The 13,116-nt window shown below is 31.5% G+C and overlaps 1 protein-coding gene across 1 annotated transcript in view; it reads left to right on the top strand.

The window, feature by feature from the left end:
* The window catches only part of LOC102676896 (max-binding protein MNT), a 30,749-nt gene that overhangs the window by 8,864 nt on the left and 8,769 nt on the right, over positions 1-13,116 (top strand). The window contains exons 4-6 of the mRNA XM_031508088.1: positions 1,734-1,919; positions 8,790-9,195; positions 12,605-12,773. Of these exons, the coding sequence (XP_031363948.1) occupies positions 1,734-1,919; positions 8,790-9,195; positions 12,605-12,773 (761 nt within the window). The remainder of the gene's footprint in view (positions 1-1,733; positions 1,920-8,789; positions 9,196-12,604; positions 12,774-13,116) is intronic.

Raw genomic sequence — 13,116 nt, 5'->3', positions numbered from 1 at the left:
TGGTCGGCATCGCTGCCGCCGTCGCCACTGGCGGCGTGCACGGGTCGACGAGGTGGGGTAAGGGAATAGGGGATCGTCATCCTCAGGTTGGAGGCGGTGGCACTTACGTTTAGACTTCAGTCGGCACCCGCGACTCACGCGGTTATGAGTTTCCTTCGTTTATCGATTTATCCACGCAATCGTCCGATCGGTACAAGTGATCAATCATTATTTCGTCCGATCAGTATACATTTATACGTCTTACTTATCGACCGATGATCGATTTACAAAATCATTCGATGACTACAACGCGACATTTCCACATCGATTGATATGTTATAGTTTTTTCTATTTCACTTGAAGAATACTTCGTATAATATTGATTCGATTTGTGAAGTCATATATACAAGAAGTTAGACCGTCTGTTAGATACGCAAAAAGGTCGCTGGTCGAGGTTGCAGGCACACCGATATTCAAGACGCAGCATTATCATTTACGATTATACAAGTCGGGAATCTGTCGAATGAGAGAATCACATTGCGATTTAGGATAGTGTTATATATGATCTACAATTTTATAAATTTTTAAACGTTATCTCGAAAAATTGTTCTCGAAGATAAATCACAAAATTTATTTTATTATCATCGATATTACTTCGAAGATATTGAGATCCGTATGATCGATCAATAGAATTGAAGAATATATCCATTTCATGATATTTAAAATTCATAAAGCGAATATTCAAAACGTTTAAAAGGATTTCCATATTGAAATTGTGCATGTCAAGTTTTGAATATATCGAGATCGAATGCACAAGAGGACTTGTCAGAAGCAACACCACGCACAAAGTATCGGGAGTGTTTCGAAAGTTCTAATTTTTTCCTGCCGGTATAAACAGCGACATCGTCGTGTTCACTTGTCGTAACCGTTTCCCCTCTCTGTGTGAAACTGTGACGCAGCCCTCTCTCCTTTCCACGCGCTTCGCATTCCCGGTCGTTTCCACTTCTTTTCGACGGACCACTTGGTTCGACGTGTCCTGGACGACAATTTTATCGGTCATCGAAAGGCTATGCGTCCACAACGATTCGACCGTCAGCCAACGACGTCTTTATCTACCTCGTGCACACGAATGATGCTTCGTTTTTTGAGTTTTTCGACAAGAAGACGCGTGTCCCTTAAGGAGAAGCTCGACGACGTGTAATCGTGTGCATACTGATCGAAGTTCCTATCGAAGAAAGTTCCCAAATCCTTTATATTGGAAAATTATCATTATAATTACACCATATTTCTCGTTCGATCGTCACACACGATATCTAGTTTCTTGGTTATAAACAGACGAGAAGATATCGATAGAAGGAAACACGATCTTGCCATTGTCCCGATCGCAAATTCATGGGTATTTTATGAAATATCATCGACAATCTGGGATTATAGAATAGAAGATTGCTGGAGAGAATAGCAAATGGATATAGAAATCGTTCTTTAGACGTGTTGAGAAAGGAGACTTGGAAAAAAGAAAGAAAGAATATTGAGTGTGTGTATATATCAGTATATGTATATCTGTAACGGCTAGTACAAGCGTGTGCTCGTTTTTTTTCTTCCTTTTCTTCTTTTTTCGTTCCTTCGACGCGTGTTCGTACGACAGAGAGCAACGTGTGTGTGATCGCGAGTGATCGTCAAGAACATGGGAGTTCTGTTGGTATCGGATGGCACAGCGGCGGTTCAACCTCGTATGAATTTGAACACTGTTAAAGCTGCGGGAGCGCAGCGTGCGATCGACGTTGGTAACGAGACGAATAACAATGTAAACGGCCTGAGAGACGCGAATAGTCCGATGCCGACGCAGGTCGTCGGTATAATCAACGTGGTCAACGACGAGCCGGTGCGCAGCTGGATGCCACCTCCACCTAAGAAAAAATGGATACGACATTATCTGCTCGGTGAGCCAATCTTTTTCTATGATTTTTTTCCTGTGTGTCTTTCATCTCGATTTGAACGCCTCGGATTTTTAGTTTTTATGAAATATCGTTCGTATAAAGATTAATATATATTATCTACTTAGATACGAGTGGTATCGGAATGATTATGATTGTATGAAGAGTATCAATTTATACATACTGTTAGATAGTTCAGTAAGTAAAATGTTATGTGAAGAATATTCTGTAGTCACATGGATTTTATTTATAAGAAAATGAAAAATATATGTCATTGATCAAGTGATATTTCAAAAAATTGGACATTATGGAATAATTCAATATTAATTCAATATTAATTATATGATGTTGTATAATTATCGTTTGATATAATTGTTAAATCTATTCTGCAAAATATTAAATTGAATAAAAATAATAAGAAAAAAAAAGTGTTGTTATGCTATTAGTTAATAGGAAAATATATTCTTAAAATAGATTCTTAACACAAAATTGACATTTTTGGATTTTATTTATCGAATATTATTAGAAGAATAAAAAGAAATAAGTTCAATTTAATTGTACACAATGATATTTGTTTGATAGAATAACATAACCTTAAAATGAAAAAGGAACTATGATCGGTCCTGAAAGTTTCCCGCGTTTGAGTTAGCAATTTGAAATTAATCCAGAGAATGGAGTTTGTAGAAATTTTGTTGAATTGTAACAATAATCAAGCAGACGTTCGTCGAATAAAAATTATAATTAATAAATTATAATTACTTATACGAAATATATATTTCATCCTTTATTTTCACAAATAATTGTATTTAATTTTTATGAATTCCATCTTATAATGATCCATTTTTAACAATATTCTCAGATCATTACTTGAGAGTTAAAATTCAATATTATTGTTTCTAATTCATTTTATATTTTTATTACATTTTTTTATTATATATTTTTTATTATATATTATTTTATTCATCTTGGATTGTTTTTTATCGAAAGGACAATTTTTCATTTAATTATTTGGATTCATGAGGAACGATCGAACAGTTTACATCCATATTACTTCAATATTGAAAACGCGATAAAGCCTCGATCCGACGATAACCGTGTTTCAAACGTCTTTTATCGATCAATTACTTGGGCAAATATCCTGTAATTAGAGAATGTCGTGCAGATAATGAACAGAAAGGGAAACTCATGATTTACGCAATTAAACATGTGTTGGCTAGTTACAGAGGAACTTGATTTTTGCATCACGTTTCCGTGTTTATGGATGAATGAACGCGATAGAAGAAGCTCATTAAGTGACAATCGTGGATTTGTATCATGTGGTCTTGTACCATTTAGCATATTTGATATTTCGCGTTTGCTTGTAATAATTTACAAATTTCTTTTTTTGTTTTGGAATTAATGGAATAGAAATTATTATAAGAACTAGCTTTGATTTTTTTTACTTTATTTCAATTTGTTTTTTTTTTCTATTAACTCGTAGACATTATACAATAAAAATCTAATTTTTTAATATATAATCAAACAAGTCTTTTTTTTACATATATCACAATATATTACATTTATATATATTATATTTATTAATGAATGGAAAAAAAGAAATGAGATATGTATTGTTACAAATATTTTTTTCCTGCAATTTAACTAAAATCAAAGTTTTCGATATTTTAATTTATTTTATAAAATTTAAGAAAAATAAGCAAAATTTATTAAACTTCCATATTATTTATTATATCTTCATCGACACGAATAATTATTATTTCGATTGAAAAAAAAAAATTTGAAAAATTAAAAAAATATTTATTTAAAAAATCGACGTTACATAGTACAAAGGATAAAAGATTTCCGTTCGCGATTTCAATTCGCACATTCGATCCGCTCGTTCGATTTGCAAAATTGCTACGGTGTGCACGGGTGTGCTTCTAATTTTAAAGCCGACTCGGTTTGGCGTGACATCAAGGCAATTATACGCGTGTGCATTCGGCACACACCGTACGTTACCGGTCCCCTCGCGATACCACCGATTTCCTATTCCATCTTGCCCACGGGTGTCCGCTTTACTCCTAGTCGTTATCTCGCCGGCACGTGGTCGCTCGCGACGCCGTATCGCGGCCGTGACACTGCACTTAACCATCAACTAGCAGTCGTAACAATTCCCTGCGGTTACAGTTTTCAACGGTGGCGGCAAGAGCGCGACGAGCAACCGGGTCGACGGGCAAACCCACTCATGGCGAAATATATATCGCACTTTTTATCGATCACATCATTACGACCGTTTATATGTACACGTTTACATTACGCGATGTCGTTCATTTGTACACGCATGCAATCGATATAATATATACGCGATTATTAATATTTTTAATAGAATATGATCCAGAAGTAGGCTATTGAAGAGTGGGATGTTCTTCTTTATCGACGTCATTCAACGATAGAGAATATTATGAAATATTATGAAATTCTCATAGTATTCATGAAAATGAATCTTTAAATATCGTTTGAGAAATTTGAATTTAAAGTATAATCTTTCTATATATATGTTAAAACTGCTGAAAAAATATAATAATTATGTATAATAATTTTATCAAAGATATAATTTAATATAATAATTTTTTGGTGCTAGTGACATTAAACTAGTGTTTCTCCAGAACGACTTTTGATTGGTGATTTTTGAACTTAGTTTATAACTATTTTTTCGAAATCTTTAAGTTATTTTTGTAATCTATGTGAATCGTACGATTGTAAAATTTCGTATATTCAATTTTTTTATCTATGCTTACGCGATTTAATAAAATTTTATTTCGTTTGATGTAATAACAAAAATTTGCTACTCGTTCTCGATCTATAATAATATAAGATATCCTACACGAAAAAAATGACTCTATTAAAAAAATTAACATTAAATTAACAGCCTGTATAATCAAGGACTTTGTTATAGCTTTTACGAAAATATTCGATTAGGATAGATAATTCTAGGTGACTTTTTTTTATTGGCAACGCAATTGAAGCTGCTCCCGTTAGAAAAGGTTTCGTTTAACGAAAGACACCGTTAAAAGGAGCCATGTCTTTTTTTCTTGAGCATCGAGGATGCTTCGACTTTAAAGTGGTTACGCACGCACAGCCTATAAATATTCTTTAGCTGGACGTTGGGTTCTCGCGTTACAGCAGGACCACTGATTGAGCTAGCAGGGATAGATTGGCTAAAACTTTAAATACGATTGATTCTGACCGTGAACCATCGATTTGGAAGTTTAGTTTTGTAAGAAAATTTTGAGAGATCAATCAGATCTCATTCTACTTATATCGAAATATTCGCGATAAAATTTATAAAAGGAACGATAATTGGGAAAAATCTTAATTATTTATAAATTATTAAAATTGGAAATTATTGAAAAATATAATTATTTTTTTATTTTTATTATTTAAATAGAAGAAATTAATTTTCTACTCGTTTTCGATTCGAAAAGGAAATCTCGAATCGTGGATATTCAATCGGTCCAGAAGGATTTCGTCAGTCGAAACGTCGCATCGTATTATCACGTGAAGTGGACTTCACTTTTGATGTCGGACGTAAATAGGCGTGTTTACATTTACATCTAGTTACTTTGACCTCGAACCGTAAAGGCTGATTTCATGCCGATTTCGCAGATAAAAGAACAGTCACGTTCTTTCGTCTCTGACCATTTTAGCTCATCGCGGGGAATTACCATTCGAACGTCCGTCTAGACGGGCAGGCTTGTCTCTATAGTCTTTAATCTTAGCCTGCAGTTCCTCTCTTCCAAAGGATTTTGTTGGAAGATATGCTCAATAAGAGCCATTCGTGGTTTTAATATCTGTGAAAATATCGATTATAGATTCAAGTCTTCTTTATATTGTTTCTTCTTTTTTTGAATATTTCCTCTCCTTTTTTCCCGATTTCTTTGCGAATTTGTTTCATAAATAAAATGAATTAGAATTTTAAATGTAATTTTATAAATTTTATTTATTATTCAATTATGAAAATTTCTCCCTTTGAAATTATACATATATAAGAGAGACTATATTGTAGGACAGAATAATGATTATTTATTGAGAATAAATTTTAAATCATTTCTCTTTCTTATTATAATAATTGTATAATAATTGTACTAAATCTATTTATCTATATTATCAAACATTATTAAATAATTTGGATATTGTACAATTGTATTTTAAATTGTTTCCTTGAAAGTTTATTTGCAATTTAAAGATTGAAATTATGTTTATAATTTTATCGAGAAATTTAAAGCACGTGCGTATGAATATATCAATACATTCTTTCTTTTCAGCAACCGTAAAAGAAACTTTTTGCATTGTAAGGGCTCACATTGGCTGAATAATTCAATCCACGATCGACAAACGCAATTTTCTTACTTCCACACGATGAATAAATAATATTTAATTTAATAAAACATGTGTCAACGGTTTAATGGATAAGGAAAAGGCTTTCTCTCCATTTTTACGCGTGTAACTTGAAAATTCGAAATTCTTCAGATATTCTTAATAGCTTCTTTTCAAGTACAAACTTTTTTACTACCGTTTTCTTTTTATAGTTCTCCTTAGTAACAAGCTTCTTCGAGTTATACTAGGTGATTCAGTCGATGTAAAGTTTACCCGATTCCAGGATAAAAAAGGAGAGCTCTGTATCTCATTACTTAACAAATAACTCTTGGCAATTAATTCCAATATTTTGATATAATTTATTGTTACGTTTAATTGTGGACAAACGTAATAAGAATTTGGAAAATTTTTCAATTGAAAGGAAAGGAATGTTATTTTCTGTAAATTTTCTAAAAATTTTGAATACGATTTTATTTGAACAATTTGTTTGAGTTTGATCTTTCTGAATAAAATTCGAGAGACAGACATATGCTTTTATCTTGTAACAAAAAAAAAAAAAAAAAAATAAGAGAGATAAATGTTTGAAATGAAGGCAGATACGAGTGAAGATAGAATGCAAAATTTGGTGGAAAGATTTAACCTGTCGAACCTTGCGTCAACCTTCTTACGCAAGACCAGACTTCCTGTCCCTGTTTACAGAAATTTATCACGCGAAGTAGGCCATTCGATAAAGGCCGACGTATAATCACAAAATTATATTCAATATTGGTAATAACATATTGCAACAATGTTTTACATTATAATTTCGTATATATTTTTACGAAGATAGAGAAATTTATTAGAAAAACAATTTTTTAATCGGAGATTATACACATACATATTAGAAAGGGCAAATTATTGCCAATTTTTGTGCATAAGTCATGATGCAAATTTTACAAATATAAATAACGCTTTAATTTTTCATATATCTTTTTTTTTTTTTTTTTTGAATATATCATTATTTCGATTTCTTAAAAAATATTTTGTGACAAATAAAAAAAATATCATTTTAAAAAAGAAAAAGAAACGAAATTAAATATCAATAAATTGGTGCAATAATAATAAATAATAGGAAACGTCAAAATATTATTGCGAACGAGGAAGCATCAAAGGGAGATCATTTTTATCGCTAGCCAGTGTGGCGGCAAGAAACTCTCGTTTCTTAGAGATCGCGTAGTCGCGTTTCAAGGCACGTTTTAACGTTATTCGTCGAAGGCGGCGTTGCAAGCGTGCACCGAGTGCAAGGTATATCGTGGTTGCTTTCTTGCTTCTTGTTCTCGTGGTACGTACACGCCGTCTTTAAGCCCGGAATAGATTTAGGAAGCGTCGAGCTATGCGACGAACCTTTGCCAAGTCTCTTGGTACATGAATGAGTTAGTTGCATGTGCGTACACGTGCTGCGCTAATTTATAGCATCGCGACGAATGGAGCCGGCCCTTCGAGCACGAAAATTGTGAGATCCTATAGGATCGTTGTAGCGAAACCTTTCGATCGTTCGTGAACCGTAATTTTACGCTTCCTTTCTTTTTCATCAATTATCAATCCATTGGTATTATCATTTAATAATCATTTAAAATTCTTTTTAATCCGTTAATTTTAATGATAATAAAATTAGTTAGAAGCTTTTTTCAGCTGTAATTATAAAAAAAAGAAATTATTAATAATGTCATATATACTCATTAAGTGACAAAAATCTTTCGAAACAGCTCATATATTATCCATATGTTAAGATTATAAAGATAGAATATTGAGGCAGTTGTTCGTGGTAACACGTATCGAAGCCATCGCCACTCCAGAATGTATCCGCTAATCTTAGGCGAGGAAAACGTAGTCATTCAGGTTCGGGTATAGAATAGAATAGGGCAAGGGGAGAGAGAACTTAGAACGCGAGGAATTGCTGTGCCTCCGTGAATGCTATCCAGAATGAAAGTTGATCGGTAAAAGCTGGTCGGGAATTATCCCTGTTAGATCTTTTGTCCCTTCGAAAAGGTATTTACCTGAGAATTTCTTCGCGGTGAACCGCTAACTGTGCTCATCATTGCAGCACCCGTGTTTCTGAAAGAAATCTTCCTCTCTATGATTTACAACACCATTTTGGGATGATTTATATAGATACCTTAAGCGACACCATCATTCCATGCTTTCTTTCGAAAAACTTCGAGTATTATTTTTACACTCTAAGATTACTCTCTTAATCCTGATCGAGGTTTTTTTTTCCCTTTCCAACTCGTTATAACGCGCCCATTTCAATTTTTTCAAATTTTCTATCCACTTTCGCACAATTTTATGCGAACAAAATTTTATTATCCACTTCATCGTACATAAATGTAAATAATAAATAGAATTTTGTAATGATAAATATAATATTGGAAATATGTATAATTTTTTTATTTTTTTATCTTCTCTCAGGTAACAAAGAAAGATGTTTCTTATTTCAGAATCAAACGATCTTGAGGAAAGGTTGATTTTATTCTTTTCCAGAGGAGGAGCCGTTGGAAAATAATAGGACGAATGGAAATCACACGGCGAGTTCCCGAGGTAGCCCCGTGATCTCAAGCACGCGAGTAACGCCACCCTCGGCGAGCGCGAACTCGGCTCATCTGACCGCCCTACACTCCGCGTCGCACCACCACCTATCTCATCACCAGCAACAGCAGCAGCAACCGGCGCAGCAGCAGCAGCAACTGCAACAACAACAGCAGCAGCAGCAGCAGCAGCAGCAACACCAGCAGCAGCAACATCACCATCATCATCATCATCACAACAATCACAACAGTACTCATAATCCTTACGTGGAAAATCATAATTCGAATCACGCGCAACAGAATGCTGGCAATCTCGTCGTCGACGTTGAACCGAGCCACGACAATAAGAAACATCGAAATGGGTAAGAATGTTGGAATTATTTTTTATTCATGCTTTCTCCTCATCATTCTTGTAATCGATTCGATGTAGTCGCTTAAGTAGCCTCGTTTATGCGATAGAATAAATAAGTCATAATTAGGTAAAATAATATAGGATAATGCGTAATTTGGATTTCAACCTTTTAAGCTTTGAACTCGTTTCATTCGTTCTTTTTTTTTTTTTTTTTTTTTAAGAAGCGATTTTTATTGTACAATTTTATCGTGATTGATCGAAAATTATTTGTATTCGAATTAAAAGACATCAGGTGTACAGTTGATGAAATTTCGGCGTCTAATATATCATTTTATAGCGTCTTGAAAGAATAATATTTTTCTCTGGTATTTTTAAATTATTCATAAGTGGATAGACTATGAAATACAGTCAGAATTTAAAGGGTTGAAATATTAAATTCATACAATTTGGGATAATGTGCAGGACTGCTTTTTTATGTATATTTTTTTGTGTGCATTTTTGAATCTCTCAGTGTATTTTCAGTTACTATAAAATAAATTTAGCATAGTTTAGTTTAAGTTTATACATAATTAAGATGATCGTTCAGTGTGAAAATCGTCATATTATGTGAAAATTTTTTTGTATTTTTTGTTATTTAAAAAAATTTTTTTTTTATTGATTACTATAAATATAATAAAATATAATTCAGTGAAAAATTCATTTTTTCAATTTGTTTTTTATCTATATTATATATTAAATAAAAAGAAAATTCGATTTTTATTATTTCAAAAAAGTAGATTGAAATTTAATTGATATAATAAAGAATAGAAAGGAGATAAGTAAATGATGCAAAGGAATATAGGAATGAAATGAAATAATTTGGGATTATTCACTGATTTAGCGAATAGAATCGCTGAACAAATTAGTCTCAAAGTGCCTCGTAATAAGTTTAAGAATAACAAAGTTACTATGCTGCGATTGTAAATGATGTATACGGAAAAACTTCTTAAAATCCAATTATAATTATCCATAGAATACTTCATTTTCTAGAGAATGAGAGTTGATTCGAGTTAAACAACTCATAAAACGAATTACCTTTTTGTCCCTGCCTCTTATATCCAGCTATATCATATCGTATTAAAAGTCATAGAAAATTTGCATCAAATGATCTACATATATGTGTGCAAGTAATAATAAATTTATTATATCTTTTATACATATAATAAAACATTAAAAAAAAAAACGTACCCTAAGAAATTAAAAAAAAAAAAAAAAAAATGATCTTCATCTTTCAATTTGAAAATTATATTAAAGAATTATATTCTTGTTATTTTACATGAATAAAATACTCTATATTATATAACCTATAATTTATATTAATATTAATAAAATGAAACATTTTTTTTTTTTTACAACGAAATAAACATCTATCCAACCAATTGAAAAAAATAATTTTAAATAAATGCATTATATGATCATTTAGATTGAGCAGGACTGAATTTAAAATTTAATTTAAGTTCATGTCAATATTTTATTTATTTATAGTGACTTTATTTGCTAAATTAGGATTATATATACCTGTATATACTTTATATATACCTCTATACACTTGTTTCGTTAATTAGCAGCATATCGATAAATTATCTAGGAGAATCCAAATATATCTCTACTCAATTAAGATATTGTCTTGGAAGCAATGGCTGATTAAGGAAACACATTTGGTGTTTGCATAGCGAAATTCCGATCAATTAACGAAGCACTACTGTATACATATATGTACTTCTCAAGAATTTCATTTCTATAGACTCTCAACTAACGATCGATATCAGTCGATATTGGTGAAACAAAAAGAAATAAACGAACAAATATCATTTCTATCTCCTTGTTACTCATCATTATTTCTAGCTATACAAATTTCTTCTCGAGCTCTTCTCCCCTCTCCTTTACCCCCACTCCCTCGCAACTGACTCGCCTGACCTTACCAAGCAGCATTGACATTATTTTCTCTGTTGTCGTCGTGTCGCTCTCTTTCGGCATTTCTTTCCACTTACGTTTCCCCAGTCCACAATGTCGCCGTCTCTACTTCCTCCTCGACGTTTTTTCCGTCTTTCTTCTGCCTGCCGATATGTCAGCCTGTTGCTTCGTGCGCTCTCCCTCTCCGTCTTCTTCGTCCTCTCTTTTCTCGATGCACAGGCATCAGCGTCGAGGCAAGAGTCTCCGCTACCCATTCACGCGGTGCACGTGTCCAGGGTGAATGGCACGTGCACGTCGCGTTACCGTGAGACCGAGACGCGTATATTTATATAATACTAACGTCGGCACGATTATCGCGTACGGCTAACTACTTACACGTCCGTGCGTGCTTGTACTAGAGATTATTGTAATTTGTCTACCACTTTTTGATTAAAAATTTGATTTGAATGACTTCGAAGATGATTTAGTTCAATGATTTAGTCGGTATACTTCAGTTGCGCGAGAATTTAGAATTTTTTGTTTTTTCTCTTTTCATTTATTGATCAGACAGAGATCTTTTATTTTTATTATTCTCGATTACTTCTTATTTATTAATTTGTAAATATTAATAATTTTTTTTAATTATTCTCTCTGGATCGTATCTTTATTGGATCGTATTTCTTATTTTTTGGGTTTTGATTATTGTTTTTTTTTGTTTTTTTTTATTATTTATTTTTATTGAATATAGATAAGATTTATAAGTTATAATCGATATAACTTTGATGAGTTGTTTTAATAAGGCAACGATTATAAATTTCAAATATATCAAAATAATTTGAAATTTAAATTAATTAAAGTCAATTAATATATTTCTTAATTTTTTTTTTATTAATTAAAAAATTAAAATTATGAAAATGTAAATAAGAGGTGAATGAAAAATGAAAATTTAATTATGAAAAAAGAAATTAAATGATAGACACTAGTATTTATTCTTAAAATAATTTTTTTATTTTTCAAAAATTCTAACTTTTTATTATCTTATCATTATAATATATTTTGATCATATATATCTTTAAAGTTTTGTATTTAAGTCGTATAAAATTTTAAATAATTATAAAAAATTTAAAATAAAATTTTAATAAAAATGATAAAAAAAACTAAGTAAAAAACTTATTAAGCATCATACATATGTAAAAATCAGATTATATTCAACAGGGTATCCATGCCAACATTTTGAATCTCTTTGAAAATATGGGACAGATTAGAATACGTATGATTATAATTTCTAATTTGTATAGAATCATAAATATATTAAAATTGTATATTTTGACATTTCAATATGATATAATAAATATCGCTTGTGAAATTATTATGAAATAGTTTTCAGATTATTAAAATTAATCTGTTGACAGTTAGATAATTTGAAATAAATGCAACTGTAATTGCAAAATATCGCGTGTCTACATATATCCGTTTCTCTATTCTAGACCGTGCGTAATCCGTTCTGGCACCAGAGAAGTGCATAACAAATTGGAGAAAAATCGAAGGGCGCACCTGAAAGAATGCTTCGAATTGTTGAAGAGACAACTTCCGTCACAAGAAGAGAAAAAATCGTCGAATCTCTCGATTCTCCATGCTGCGATCAGGCATATACATGTAAGTTAATATCTGTTAATTCTTATATTTTTAATAAAATCAATAATATTTAACTGCTTTATGTTGTAAAAATAATCTACATATAATTAATTATGATAATTTTGAAATCGAAAAAATATAATTCTGCTTATAATAAAACTTTTTAATCGTAAATTTTTTTTCTCTTAAATCATCTCCGTATACGGTTGCATAATTGTATCATTAACAAACTCGATATTATTTGATATATAAATTTTTTTTTAAATATATGTATTCATAATTTATTATAGAATATTTTTTATATCGTTTAGAAAATTAATTTTCTCACTATATATCAGAAATTTACTTTTTAAATAAATTTATC

The sequence above is a fragment of the Apis dorsata genome, unplaced genomic scaffold (genome assembly GCF_000469605.1).
Source record: "Apis dorsata unplaced genomic scaffold, Apis dorsata 1.3 scaffold_74, whole genome shotgun sequence".
NCBI lineage: Eukaryota > Metazoa > Arthropoda > Insecta > Hymenoptera > Apidae > Apis > Apis dorsata.
This window is presented reverse-complemented; position numbering and strand designations above follow the sequence as displayed.